Consider the following 12,787-nt stretch of genomic DNA (forward strand, 5'->3'; position numbering starts at 1 on the left):
AGAGAAAACTCCATGTGGTATTCTCTTACAACTTGTGGGTATAACTTTTCAAGTTTGTTCATCTCTGGAAAGTGGGAAACAAACAAACAAGTCGCTAGAGATTTGTTCAGTATTTCCTCACTCACTGCCCATGCAACAGACACACCATCCAGCACGCTCGTCCCTCTCCCTAATTCGTCAACCAAAATCAAAGAACTGTCGTTTGTCTCATGAAGTATTTCGTTGATTTCCTTCATTTCCTTCATAAACGAAGATTGGTTTGTTTCCACACTGTCGTCGATTGAAAGTCTAGACATAATTTTGGACAAAGGACGAAGAGTAACGGCTTCAGCAGGCACAAAACTGCCCATATGCGCCATTATTTCCAGTAGAGCTACTTGTCTTATGTATGTTGACTTACCTCCCATATTTGGCCCGTTGATCAAACAAAACCTTGAGGTGTCGTCGATGAATGTGTCGTTTGGTACAAATTTTGGCAGCGTGGTCGCTAATACAGGATGCTTTCCTTGTTTGATAATAATCGAGCGGTTGTTGTTAAAAATTGGTCTACACATCAGGTCGTGAGATGAAGCGTACGTCACAAAACATATGAGCATATCGAGAAGCCCAACCACCTCACTTAACTTGTTGAGTGAAGGTATATTCTTCTTGAATGCCTCGGCGTTCCTCGCTAATACGTTGATTGATAATTGTACTATCTCTTCTTTGGTTGACCTGAACTTGTTTGAGAGCGAAAGGAGCTCCGGCGTATTCACTGAGTACTTGGTATTGGACAGTTTTACAACGCGGCAGCAGTTCTCGGGGATTTTCTCCTGTTCTCCATTAAAAACAAACAAAAACCCGTTTTTGGTGGTTTTAATGGAAAGGCCGGATTGTGCTGCTTTCTGAGCGATGTCGTCGACCTCTTGTAAGGTTTCGGCAAGTATTTGCCTCGACACATCAAGATACGGACTGATGTTTTGTTTGACCAAAAAACAAATGTTATTCCGAGATTGCTTGGAAAATGCGGCACTCTCATTAATAAGTGCATCCAAAGACTCCTTCATCTCACCAAATGCAACATCCTCCAAAACGATTTTCATTGCCCCGAAAATAAGTGGCGCGTTCTTCAGACCTGCAATTGAGTCTTTGAACTGTGGAATATAAGCAAGGAGCTTGTACAAGTTGAAGAAGTTTTTGAGTATGGACTGGAGAGTTGACTGTTTGAGACCATCCGTTTTTGTCAATTGAATAATTGCAGTGATGATTTTATCGAGGTCTGGCAATTGTTTCAAATGTTCCAAACACTTGTAGTAATCCTCTGAATTTCTCAAAAAGTACTCGATGGTATTTTGCCGATCTCTGATTGTCTCAACATCACTGGGCGGTTGCAAAAGGTTGTCAATCAACTCTTTCCTCCCCACATTAGTAATGGTCGAATTCATCACCTCAAACAAAGACCCGTTCGTTTTTTCGTCAATGTTGTTTGTTATTAGTTCCAACTGTTGTGCTGTCTGTACGTCGATTGTCACCTTGTTTGTTAATGGGACGAATTTTCCGTTAATTACCCCGGGCTGTATGACGAAAGCTGTTTTCTCCATTTTCTGGACAAGTGCGTTGAACGCAGCCGCACATAAATAGTGTGACTCCAAGTTTTTTCTGATTATATTTGAAGACCCACTCATAAATAATGTTTCTGAGAGAGTCACGCCGTCGTTTTCATTGAACGCGCTTCGCGGAAAGAATGTTACTTTTTTATTCTCCTTAAGAAGCAGCTGTGTCAGTTCCGACTTTTCTTGTGTTTTCGAAACAATGATCTGTGACGGCGACTTGATATTAACCAATATGAGGGTTTGCACATAAGTGTTAGTGTCCAAATATTGTGAGAGCGATATATTATTGGTCCCGCACTCGAACCAACACACACCTATCTCCTTTCCCTTTGTCTCGCAAAGCGCCATGACGACCTCTCTATCGAACTTCTCCATCGGGGATTTTCTCATTTGAGTTTTCTCCTCCATTTTCGTCCCGAAGTGTCTTCTCGTTCCTCCCCTCGCTCATTTCCTAATAAAAAAAATTTAAGATTTTTTAATAACATTTATACAATAACAAAAGGAATAACACAATGAATAACAAAAAATGGTCTCTGTGTTGAACGAAATGATTCTTTTCACGCCGTTTCACACCTCCCTCACAATCCAATTTTGTATCATCTCATCTTCGCTGACACTCTGCACAACTTTTATAGGTTTTTGGCAAATCGGGCATCTATCCGACCTCACAAACCAGTCAGTGATACAATTTTTATGGAATTTGTGGTTACACGACAAGACAACTGCGTCTTGTGTTTGTGTCTGGCATATCACGCAGATTTCTGGTTCAGCGAGTTTTGTTTCCCTTAAGCTCGAGACTCTCCAAATAGCGGGAAGAGCTGTTAACGATTGAATGAATTTGATGAAAGTTAAGAAACACGGCGGAATCGAGTGGATGAGGAAGATGTCCTTTCGGATGAAAAAGAAATAACACCGTAATACGTGAACAGCCATTAAAAGAGTATTTGAGCATACTTCGTGAATAGCCAGTAAGTGGAGTTCTTTACTCTGTGGGATGAAAAATGATTGAAAAAGTAGTGGAAGAGCAAAACTTGTGTGTACAGCGGATTCTAATAAAGAGAACCAAAGAGCATTTGCAAGACCAGAGACCACGTGGGATGACGAGTAGAGGAGAGAGACAATACAAATGTCGAGTAAAAGTACTAAGTAAAATAAGCGAACCCTATGACGAATCGGTAGTTTTGTTCTGACGGAATTGCGTAACTTGATTGTGATAATAATGTCCAGTACTCGTACAAACGAGATGACAAGCACGGTGAGTATATTTACTCTTAATGAAGTGTTGGATATTTGAGTGATTAAATACACATCCCATATTATAGTACTAAAAGAGCTCGACAACTTCGCGTATTCAGTAATGCTGATTGGTGGTATTAATAAAAAGAAAAGGCGTAAGAGAAGGAGGAGAATCGACACAAGCAACCCAAACATCTCGAGGGATGGTTCTAATGTGTACCCAATTGTGTGATGTGTGTATATCAGTTGAATGGAAAATATAGAAATAAATAACACACAGACACCAGTTTTAAACATTAATTTGGTGTTTTTTGTTCAGCAAATTTTTAGTTATAAATTATACTATTTTATATTAGTTAATGTGCTAACAATTAATTATATTAATTATAGTTTTTTTTTAATTACTACTTTGATAATGAAAAAAATGTTATATTTGTTATGTTATTCGAAATTTAAGAAATTATTCAGTAACTTAATACAACTTATTTTATATTTGTTGTTGGCATATTATAATAAATAATACATTGATCCGCATATATAGATAATTATTTTGATGACTTTGTATTATTATTATATTATATATAAACACTTAATTATACTTTAAATATTAGTAAATAACAAAGACGAAGGACAATTTCCAAGGATAAAAAATAGTATATTTATTTTTTTATTTTTTCATTGTTAATAAATGAGCAAATTGTTTACAATAAAATTTGAAAATCATTAAATAAATTATTTTTTTGAAGTAAAAAATAAGAAAAAACCACATTTTTTTACTTATAAAAATCCTAAAAATAAATACCAATTTATTTCTAAAATAATGTTAGTTTAAAAATACAAAATTATTAATATAATAATTCAAAAACTAGAAATAAATTCTTTTTATTCCAAAAACAGTATAGACAACGGAATATAAAATATATCCTTTCGTCAATATCATTTAAATTATAAATAAACTATACTATGTAATAAAATATTGACATGAAAAATAGTGTCTTATGGTGACCACGTCGTAATGATTTTGATTCCAAAACAAAACAGACCCAAAAATGGAGTGTTAATTTCCAACAAATAAACCCTCAAATAGGTTCTCTTTTTCCCACATTTCCCGACAAAAATCTTACAGTAAAATAAATCCAAATAAGATTCAGCATGTCCAAGATATATTCAACTGAAAAGTGGTGACCAGAATGTGAAACTGAAAAAGGACTTGGTAAATGGCTTTTGATGGAGAGATACGAATTGCTGTAATGAACGACATTCACAATAGTATGGAGTTTATAGCTCGGTTTCTTCAATATTGGGCACTCAAGAAGATAGAAGTCGACTATTTGATAGTCTGTGGTGACATCTGTGATGTACGTGGTGTGGACCAATCCGATCCACAAATTGTCCAAGACAAGATCGACGTCGGTAAACGGATCATTGCGGAACTTGAAAAAGCGTGTCCGACTGTTCTTTATGTACCCGGCAATCATGACCCAACCACACTCTTTCATAATTCCATGACACACTCCGTACAACTTTCTGAGAACTCCGTTAACCTCCACAGGTGTGTCTATCACCTTGCCGAAAATCTGGTCGTCGTCGGTTGTGGAGGGTCAATCCCACAGTACGATAAACACATTTGTCACAAAGAAGGATACCCCTTTGAAAATGACGAACAGTTCAAAAAGCAGTTGGATGAGATCATGCCCGACGACGGTGAGATCCCAACAACTAAGATGACTGATTCAATCATAGTCGTGACTCATTGTGGACCAAGCTGCTCTCATACAGCTCTCAAATTCTCTCACAAAAAATCTATGCTTCAGACCGGCAGCCCCAGCCTCTCTTCAAAAGTCGAAAACTCAATTTATAGAAAACGACTCACCTGTGTATTACACGGACACACTCACAATTCTCGGGGACTTGTAAATCATGAGATGGTACCAATCATCAATGCAGGTTCTATTAAGTTTGTTTGAATAACTATCATTTTCTAGTATAACCTATAATATATATATTTAATTATAGTATATATATATTATACTATATATATATACTATATATATTATAATATTGTTTATAATATAATATTAACAAGTAGAGTTAACCAATACTTCGTTACCTTGTCTTTAAGAGAAATCAAAGGCAACTGGAAGATCACAGACACAAGCTTTCACTGTTTTGGGTATTTCTAATTTTTCATTTTTACATTCACTTCTGTTCATTGTCATTCCATCACACTTCAAGGGTATGGTATTACATATAACTATTCCTATAAATTTGGTTATAAAAAATAAACTATTTACAAAGAAAAACAAATTAAAGTGAAATCATTTAATGCACACACTTGATTTCTCCATCAACAAACTTCATAACAACATCAACTAAGTCTAATTTGTAACATTCATAGAAATCAACTTCGGGAAAATATGAGACGTTCTTGAAGAATTTACTCCCCGATGCATTCTTCACATCGTCGATCATTTCTTTGTATGTTTGTGGGGGCTTCTTGTCAAGGAATAGAGCCTCAAGATACATTCCAAAGAGCAAATCTTCTCGACAAGCTATTTCATCACCCGAAGCAACAAAAGTGACATGGCTCGGTTTCATCTTCTTGACATAGTCGATTGTAGCCTGACAGTTGTTTGGCGAACACATAAAGACATCTGTAACATTTGGGTTGTTAATACAGGCCACAAGTGATTGTGTCCCTTGCTGTGTGTTATGGACACAAACTTTCCCTTTAATCAGATCTTTGTTGTTTCTAGTCATGAGTAAACCGATTAAGTTTGACGATGACATTTAGATACATTTGATACGAGTAAAACACATTACGAACTCCACTCCATCTTCAACTACTTAAATATGTTATATTAAACATTTTCTATAAATAAAACTAAATTTATAGTTTAATATTATTGAAGTATTGGAAACAAACAACAACTCAGTGGGGGAGTTTCCAAAGTCAAATCCTTCATACTTCTTACCGCCTCTCTCCCCAATGAGAACAACTGTTGGGTCTTTTTTTTTCATTTCTAAAGTCGACTCAATGGAAGCCTGTGGAATTATAGTCTTGGCTTCACATAAGAAAAGGTGAGCTTCGACTGAAGACGCTCGAAGAACGTCAATTACAATGCAAACACCTTTGGCATTTTGATGTTGTTTGGGAGAAATGATGACTGATGTTGTTGGCTCCATTGACTTTTTTTAGTGGTAATTAAATCAAGATATTATAATAAAAAATATGTAAATAATAATAATATATTTATTATATTCATTAATTTCTGAATTAAGTTAATAAAAATATATCAGAATATTAATTAACTTTTTCTATTCATCATAAATATTTTAAATTATATTCAATTTATAATATTTATACTAATAATTTAATTATATTATAAAATATTGTTCTTATAGATAATTATTAATTTAATATTATATTATTTATAATAATATTTATTTTATTATTTGTTTTTAAAAATTTTAATTACAAAAGTTGTGAATAGAATAAGAAACATTTAAAATGGAAGAAACAAGTAATTATAATAAAACGAAATATAAACCATATTTCTTTCCACAAAAAAAAACACCAAAATCACACCTCAAGTATATTAACTTGTCAATGTACTGGTATCTGAGTCTTAAGTGAAGGGAAAACAATACTTCTTACCTTTGGGAGTGCTACCAACAAAGCCTGATTCATTCTATGTTCCAAAGTGTTATTACAAACTATTCTATCCCCCATAGAGGCAACAGTAACACCTCCAATGACTTTGTCCTCCAAAAAGAAAGTCTCGTCGACAGTGATATTGACTTTTGGGAACTTTTCCTTTGCGTCTTTGACTGCCTTTTTAACGACAGGGAGATCCTTTTGGAGACAATTGATTGTGACGTTGTTGTCTTCGACTTTTTTAACCCCTTGCATAACCAACTTGATCAATATATCGGCGTATTCCGTGTTTTGTGTCGATGCAACTAACTGGGCACGAACTACCTCGACAAGTTTTTGGATGTGTGCGTCTTCAGCTTTAAGTAACTGTAAGCGCGCAGCACTCATCTTTTGCGACCCTGCAATCCGCTTTTTGACGTCGGAGCGCTTGATCTGTTTCTCAAATTCCAAGTCGATTTTGTGCTGCTCTTTATCCATCGTCGCTTTTGTCTCGTCTGAGCTCTCTTTGTCCGCGGCTGATAAGATTTCTGACCGTTCAGTCTCAGACATCTCCTTGATGTAGTCTAATTGTTTACGTAGCTGTGCCTCTTTACGCTCTTGAGACATCCTCTTTAATTTTGCAGTTTTTCTCATGTGAACAGGAAAACCATATTCTAATAGTATGTAATCATAAATGTTACTTTTACAATTTTTGGGGAGGTTTCTGGTCTTCTCTCTTGGGATATTCTCGGCATTTAATACCTATTTGTAAAATTAATTCATTGTTACAAGAAAAACTAATTAAAAATAAGAAGTAAATAATAAAGGATAACCAAAAGTGTAATAAAAAAAAATAAAAACAAACAACTATTTTTTTTTAATGTCAAAAATAAAATATATTGTATACAAATTATTATTATATAGTATAACATATTTAATATATATATCTATTATTAAAATGTTATTAAAATGTTATTTATAACAACTTTTTCATCTAATTGTGTATATAATTAAAGAACCATTTAAAACCAATGAATCTGAAAAACAATACACAATGGACGAAACACTATCGTTATATGAGTTGAGTTGTGTAGCAAAACATTTTGACACCACTTCACAATTTGTGAACTTGATGAAAACATGCAAAAAGTACAGCGACATTTGTGACGTCTTTTTTGTGAATCCAATTCCTCTTGACGAACAGAATGAAAAACTTTTTAGACATTTGACTACACAACAGATCACAAGCGAAGATGCTTACATACCACCAAACAAGAAGAACACACTGTGGTTTAAGAAAACAAATTATAAAGTCGTTAAACCGTTTGAGAGTAATGACAATATAATGGAAGAGGTGACTTATCGTCGTGAGGATTATTTGTCTTTTGGTATAGAAGTTCCTCATTGTGTTAATACAATTGGCACCAAATGTTTTGAGAATTGTAATGGTCCGATGTTAGTGAATACCATAAGTGGCTCTGTCAAGAAAATTGATTTGTTTACTAAAGTTATCATCCCCGACTTAGTCAATACATTGGACTCGTTTGCATTCCACAACTGCACACAACTGACTGAAGTTTCACTTACACCATCAATCACAAAGATCGGAGAAAAGTGTTTTGAGAACTGTTGTATGCTCTCAAAGATAAGTGGAATTGAAGGGGAGAACAGTGCGCTTAGCCAATTAGGAAAAGGGTGCTTCAAAAATTGTGTGTCATTAGTTTCAATCGCGTTCCCACCAAAAGTCTCGATACTCCCTGAAAAGTGCTTTGACAACTGTAACTCCCTTGCAGAGATTACCGCATTCCCACAACTCATCGGACACCATTGCTTCAATAATTGCAACTCACTGAAAACGGTTTCGTTCTTTGGAATTGGAAGAACGAAAGAGAAGACTGTGGTGACTATCCAAATGATTGGGTATAAGGCATTTGCTGGATGTAGGAATCTTGTTGATGTCAGACTCAATTCCGCTATTGGAGAATTTGGAGTGAGATGCTTTGAAGGGTGTATAAGTCTAACTAATGTATCGCCTTTACCAAAAATCCGTGGGGCAGACTGTTTTAAAGACTGTAAACTTCTTAATTTGAAACTGGACGGTGGAGAGAATCAGGCGACTTCAATGGTGTAGGCCGAATAACAAAACACAAAGACAAACAATAATCAATGTCGGTATAACGTGGTTTATCAATTAGTACTTAAACTACTATTTAACTTATAATCTTATTTATCTTATTAATTAAAAAGTAAGCAAATTGTATTTATTTTTGAATAGAATTTGAAAGTGACTAGGAGATAGATGAGACAAAAATGCCGATATTTTGGTTTGTTCGAAGACATTTTAAAAATAACTTGACAAAAAATATAAATAGAATAGTTCAAAGCAAATGAAAAAAACATTTCTCTGTGGGACTTCAATGAATTATCGCTTGAAAAAACGTGTTCATTGAGGTTGGATTCAATTGAAATCAAAGAAAGTTTGACTCTATGGAATAAACAATTTAAGTTTGTACATTGCATGTTGTTATTGTTTTATTGTGAATAATAACAAACCATTTAAGAACTGTTTTATAATTTTGAACATCTTGGGAAAAAAACCGAGAAATTCGTTTAAAGAACATACACCTTAAAAGGGGGACATTCGAGAACATGATTGAAAACAGACAAAAGTAATTTTGAAGAAGTTATGTTAATAGTTAAACACATTGTTAATTAAAAGACATTTGAAATGTAAATTTGTTTTTAAAAATAAGTGAATGATGAACAAAAAATTTTTTTAATTGGGAGGAGTAAATCCAAATAATAAATAATAAATAAATATAATAAACTCTTATTGAATAACAAATGCAATTAACAAAACTTAATAAATTATATCAGTTTTAATAATAAATATTAAGTCAAAATATTATATTTTTACACTCGAACTGTGTTTTATTCATCTATAAATATTATTATTAATAATATATTTTTTAAATTATAAGTTAACAAACTACCAATTGAAGGATGTAAACTGTAAATGTTATCGTTAATGAGATCTGCCCGAACATATATAAAGAAAAACTAAGAAAAGAAAAGCAAGTAATGGGAGAAGAAGGAGAAGTACAAGCACTTGTCGTAGACAATGGATCTGGTATGTGCAAGGCCGGTTTTGCTGGTGATGACGCCCCACGAGCTGTCTTCCCATCAATTGTTGGCAGACCAAAACAAGTTTCAGTCATGGCTGGTATGGGCAACAAGGACACCTATGTTGGAGATGAAGCCCAATCAAAGAGAGGTATCTTGACTTTGAAATACCCAATTGAGCACGGTATTGTCAACAACTGGGACGATATGGAGAAGATCTGGCACCACACTTTCTACAACGAGCTCAGAATTGCACCAGAAGAGCACCCAGTCCTTTTGACTGAAGCCCCAATGAACCCAAAGGCTAACAGAGAAAAGATGACACAAATCATGTTCGAGACTTTCAACGTCCCAGCCATGTACGTTGGAATTCAAGCTGTCCTTTCATTGTATGCCTCTGGTAGAACAACTGGTATTGTCATGGATTCTGGTGATGGTGTCTCTCACTGCGTCCCAATCTATGAAGGTTTCTCACTCCCACACGCCATCCTCAGAATTGATCTTGCTGGTCGTGATCTCACTGACTACCTCATGAAGATCTTGACTGAAAGAGGTTATGCTTTCACCACAACTGCTGAAAGAGAAATTGTTAGAGACATCAAGGAGAAGCTCTGCTATGTCGCTCTTGACTTCAACGAAGAAATGCAAAAGGCTGCTTCATCATCAGAACTTGAGAAATCATACGAACTTCCAGATGGTCAAGTCATCACCATTGGAAACGAGAGATTCAGATGCCCAGAAGCACTCTTCCAGCCATCATTCCTTGGTATGGAAGCATCAGGTATTCACGAGACAACTTACAACTCAATCATGAAGTGCGATGTCGATATCAGAAAGGACTTGTACGGAAACATCGTCTTGTCTGGTGGAACCTCTATGTACCCAGGCATCAACGACAGACTTGAGAAGGAGATGGTTGCTCTTGCGCCACCAACAATGAAAATCAAGGTCATTGCACCACCAGAGAGAAAGTACTCTGTCTGGATCGGAGGCTCAATTCTTGCCTCATTGTCCACTTTCCAAAACATGTGGATCACCAAGGAAGAGTACGACGAGTCTGGCCCAGCCATCGTCCACAGAAAGTGCTTCTAATCTATTTTCATTTCCTATTCCTTTATTTTTACAAAATTATTATTAAAAATTAATTATAATCTAATACTTTTTGAAATGTTGTAAATTATAATATTTTTATTAAAATTAATTCATATTATGAAATAACTTAATTAAAAAATAAACATTATTTTAATTATAATTTGTAATTAGTTTTTATAATAAAAAAATTAATAAAATTACTATTATTATATTGTTATTATTATTTTTTTTTAGTTTTAAACAAAAATTATTTTATTGTTTTCAAAAATGATTTTAATTCAAAATTGATAAAACAATTGGAAATTTTTTATTTTAAAATCTTTAACCGTTTAATATTGCAATTTAATTAATTAATTTATAATATTATTATTATAAACTACTAATTTTTTTTTTTCAAATAATTACATGTTTATTCTATTAATTAATAGTTGATAAGTAATATTAATATAATAAAAATATTTGAATGAAAGACAAATCAAAAGTTACAAAAAGCTAACGCCCAACTACTTAATTCAATATTTCTATGAAAAGAACTAACTAATTGGTTTGTTGATCAATTTATATTTTATACTTTATTTAGTTAGTTTTCATATTATTATATTCTAATTTTTGTAAAAACTATGTTTATGACATTTTTAAATTAAAACAAAAAGTGTGAAAAACAAAGATTAGGTTTTATTATACGAAAAGAAAAAAAATACCAAAGATTTGGAATAGTGAGTAACTTTGGCCAAGTCTTATCTATTATTATAACTCATAATATTTTAATGATATAAATACTATATTTTTTAATTGGAATAACCTGGATACAAAAAGCATTTTTTAGCTTTTAAATGGCATTGACCACCACAGCCTCTTTTTTAAATAAAACCTTTTTTATTACCAAATTTCCATTATTATTATATATAAAACAATTATATTATATTATAATAGTAAAATAATTCCTATTGTAAAAACAGGGTAATTATGCCTAAAACTCCGCGAATTTAAACTCATATAACTTATTATTCTATTTTTAAAAAAATAACCGCGTAAAACCAAAAGACATTAAATAGGAAAAAAGAATTAAAAAGAAGACTACAAAAGGTCAGGTCAATAATAATGATTTAAAAAGTACTTTTTACTGTTTTTGAATCGTTGATTAATAGTATAGAAACTTAAAGAAAAAGTGAACAGTAAAACTGTTTTTATATTAGTCTAGTAGCAGGATGTATTTTTTGTTTCTTGTTGTCAGCGCGCTAGGGAGTGTGTGTGGCGACGGTGTATATTCTTCAACTGAAGAGTGTGAGGGTGTTGCCCACTGCACAAGCGAGTGTTTATGTGAAGATAATTATTTTTCCATTGCTGGTGTCAATCGGTGTATTCCAGAGTGTTCTATTAAAGGGTGTGCTGGTGAGTGTGTGAGTCCAAACGAATGTTTATATTGTGATGGAGAAGGTTACCAATCTTCTTGTGCGTCTTGTACTGATAATTACACGTCGAATGGGTATTTAGAATGTGTTCCCTTTGAATATTCCCAAATGAAGTTCTGTGCAGATCAAGCCCCACAATTCACTATTAATATACCAGATAATTACACACAAATAATTCAACATATCAATCCGTTCGATTGGGTTTTGTCTGAAACGGCTTGCTCTCCTTTGACTCGACTCACATCCCCCTTTCTCACAGGACAGTGGTTTAAACTTGATATGAATTATTCAGGGTTTATATCAATAGAAACTTCTGCCCAATATTCACAGAGCGACATTAATTACATTCGGTTGAATCAAGTGAAAACGGGAACAGACACAATCATTGCTGTTTTAAGAAATTGTCCGTCAGAACTTGGAGAAGTGTCCGACTGTGCTTATGAAAATGATGATGTTGATGATTATATTCTTGCAAGCAGTTTAACAATCCCAACTGAAAGAACATATTATTTATTTGTCCACTCGCCAGACCCCAAAAACACACAAAGCTTCGACTTGTTTATTAGACGTGTCATCCACCCATGTAGTAAATCTTCAGAGGAAATTTCGTGGAACAGAGTTGCGAAGGATGGATATTCATTTCGTATTAATACGGACAATTCAGTATATTCAGACTCGGCTTGTGTGAAACTCCA

At 33.8% G+C, this 12,787-nt stretch overlaps 8 protein-coding genes across 8 annotated transcripts; 4 read left to right on the top strand and 4 right to left on the bottom strand.

The window, feature by feature from the left end:
• On the bottom strand, positions 1-1,967 carry EIN_377160 (DNA mismatch repair protein muts, putative; the record flags this gene model as incomplete). The annotated part of the gene is made up of 1 exon (XM_004182789.1): positions 1-1,967. A coding segment is annotated over one exon (1,967 nt), but the record flags the coding sequence as incomplete, so codon positions are not given.
• Positions 1,968-2,159: 192 nt separating this feature from the next.
• On the bottom strand, positions 2,160-3,125 carry EIN_377170 (hypothetical protein; the record flags this gene model as incomplete). Its single annotated transcript, XM_004182790.1, has 1 exon — positions 2,160-3,125. One exon carries the CDS (start codon positions 3,123-3,125, stop codon positions 2,160-2,162), a length of 966 nt encoding a protein of 321 aa, XP_004182838.1.
• A 920-nt stretch (positions 3,126-4,045) lies between these two features.
• On the top strand, positions 4,046-5,011 carry EIN_377180 (hypothetical protein; the record flags this gene model as incomplete). Its single annotated transcript, XM_004182791.1, has 2 exons — positions 4,046-4,785; positions 4,918-5,011. The coding sequence occupies 2 exons, from the start codon at positions 4,046-4,048 to the stop codon at positions 5,009-5,011; spliced, it is 834 nt and encodes a 277-aa protein (XP_004182839.1).
• Positions 5,012-5,150: 139 nt separating this feature from the next.
• On the bottom strand, positions 5,151-6,014 carry EIN_377190 (hypothetical protein; the record flags this gene model as incomplete). The annotated part of the gene is made up of 2 exons (XM_004182792.1): positions 5,151-5,580; positions 5,755-6,014. The coding sequence occupies 2 exons, from the start codon at positions 6,012-6,014 to the stop codon at positions 5,151-5,153; spliced, it is 690 nt and encodes a 229-aa protein (XP_004182840.1).
• A 421-nt stretch (positions 6,015-6,435) lies between these two features.
• On the bottom strand, positions 6,436-7,092 carry EIN_377200 (vacuolar ATP synthase subunit E, putative; the record flags this gene model as incomplete). The annotated part of the gene is made up of 1 exon (XM_004182793.1): positions 6,436-7,092. One exon carries the CDS (start codon positions 7,090-7,092, stop codon positions 6,436-6,438), a length of 657 nt encoding a protein of 218 aa, XP_004182841.1.
• Positions 7,093-7,519: 427 nt separating this feature from the next.
• On the top strand, positions 7,520-8,596 carry EIN_377210 (hypothetical protein; the record flags this gene model as incomplete). The annotated part of the gene is made up of 1 exon (XM_004182794.1): positions 7,520-8,596. The coding sequence occupies one exon, from the start codon at positions 7,520-7,522 to the stop codon at positions 8,594-8,596; it is 1,077 nt and encodes a 358-aa protein (XP_004182842.1).
• Positions 8,597-9,546: 950 nt separating this feature from the next.
• Positions 9,547-10,680, top strand: EIN_377220 (actin, putative; the record flags this gene model as incomplete). The annotated part of the gene is made up of 1 exon (XM_004182795.1): positions 9,547-10,680. The coding sequence occupies one exon, from the start codon at positions 9,547-9,549 to the stop codon at positions 10,678-10,680; it is 1,134 nt and encodes a 377-aa protein (XP_004182843.1).
• A 1,208-nt stretch (positions 10,681-11,888) lies between these two features.
• EIN_377230 (protein kinase domain containing protein) lies at positions 11,889-12,785 on the top strand (the record flags this gene model as incomplete). The annotated part of the gene is made up of 1 exon (XM_004182796.1): positions 11,889-12,785. A coding segment is annotated over one exon (897 nt), but the record flags the coding sequence as incomplete, so codon positions are not given.
• Positions 12,786-12,787: the final 2 nt, after the last annotated feature.

This window comes from Entamoeba invadens, assembly GCF_000330505.1.
Source record: "Entamoeba invadens IP1 unplaced genomic scaffold scaff_1105074724957, whole genome shotgun sequence".
Lineage (NCBI taxonomy): Eukaryota > Evosea > Mastigamoebida > Endamoebidae > Entamoeba > Entamoeba invadens.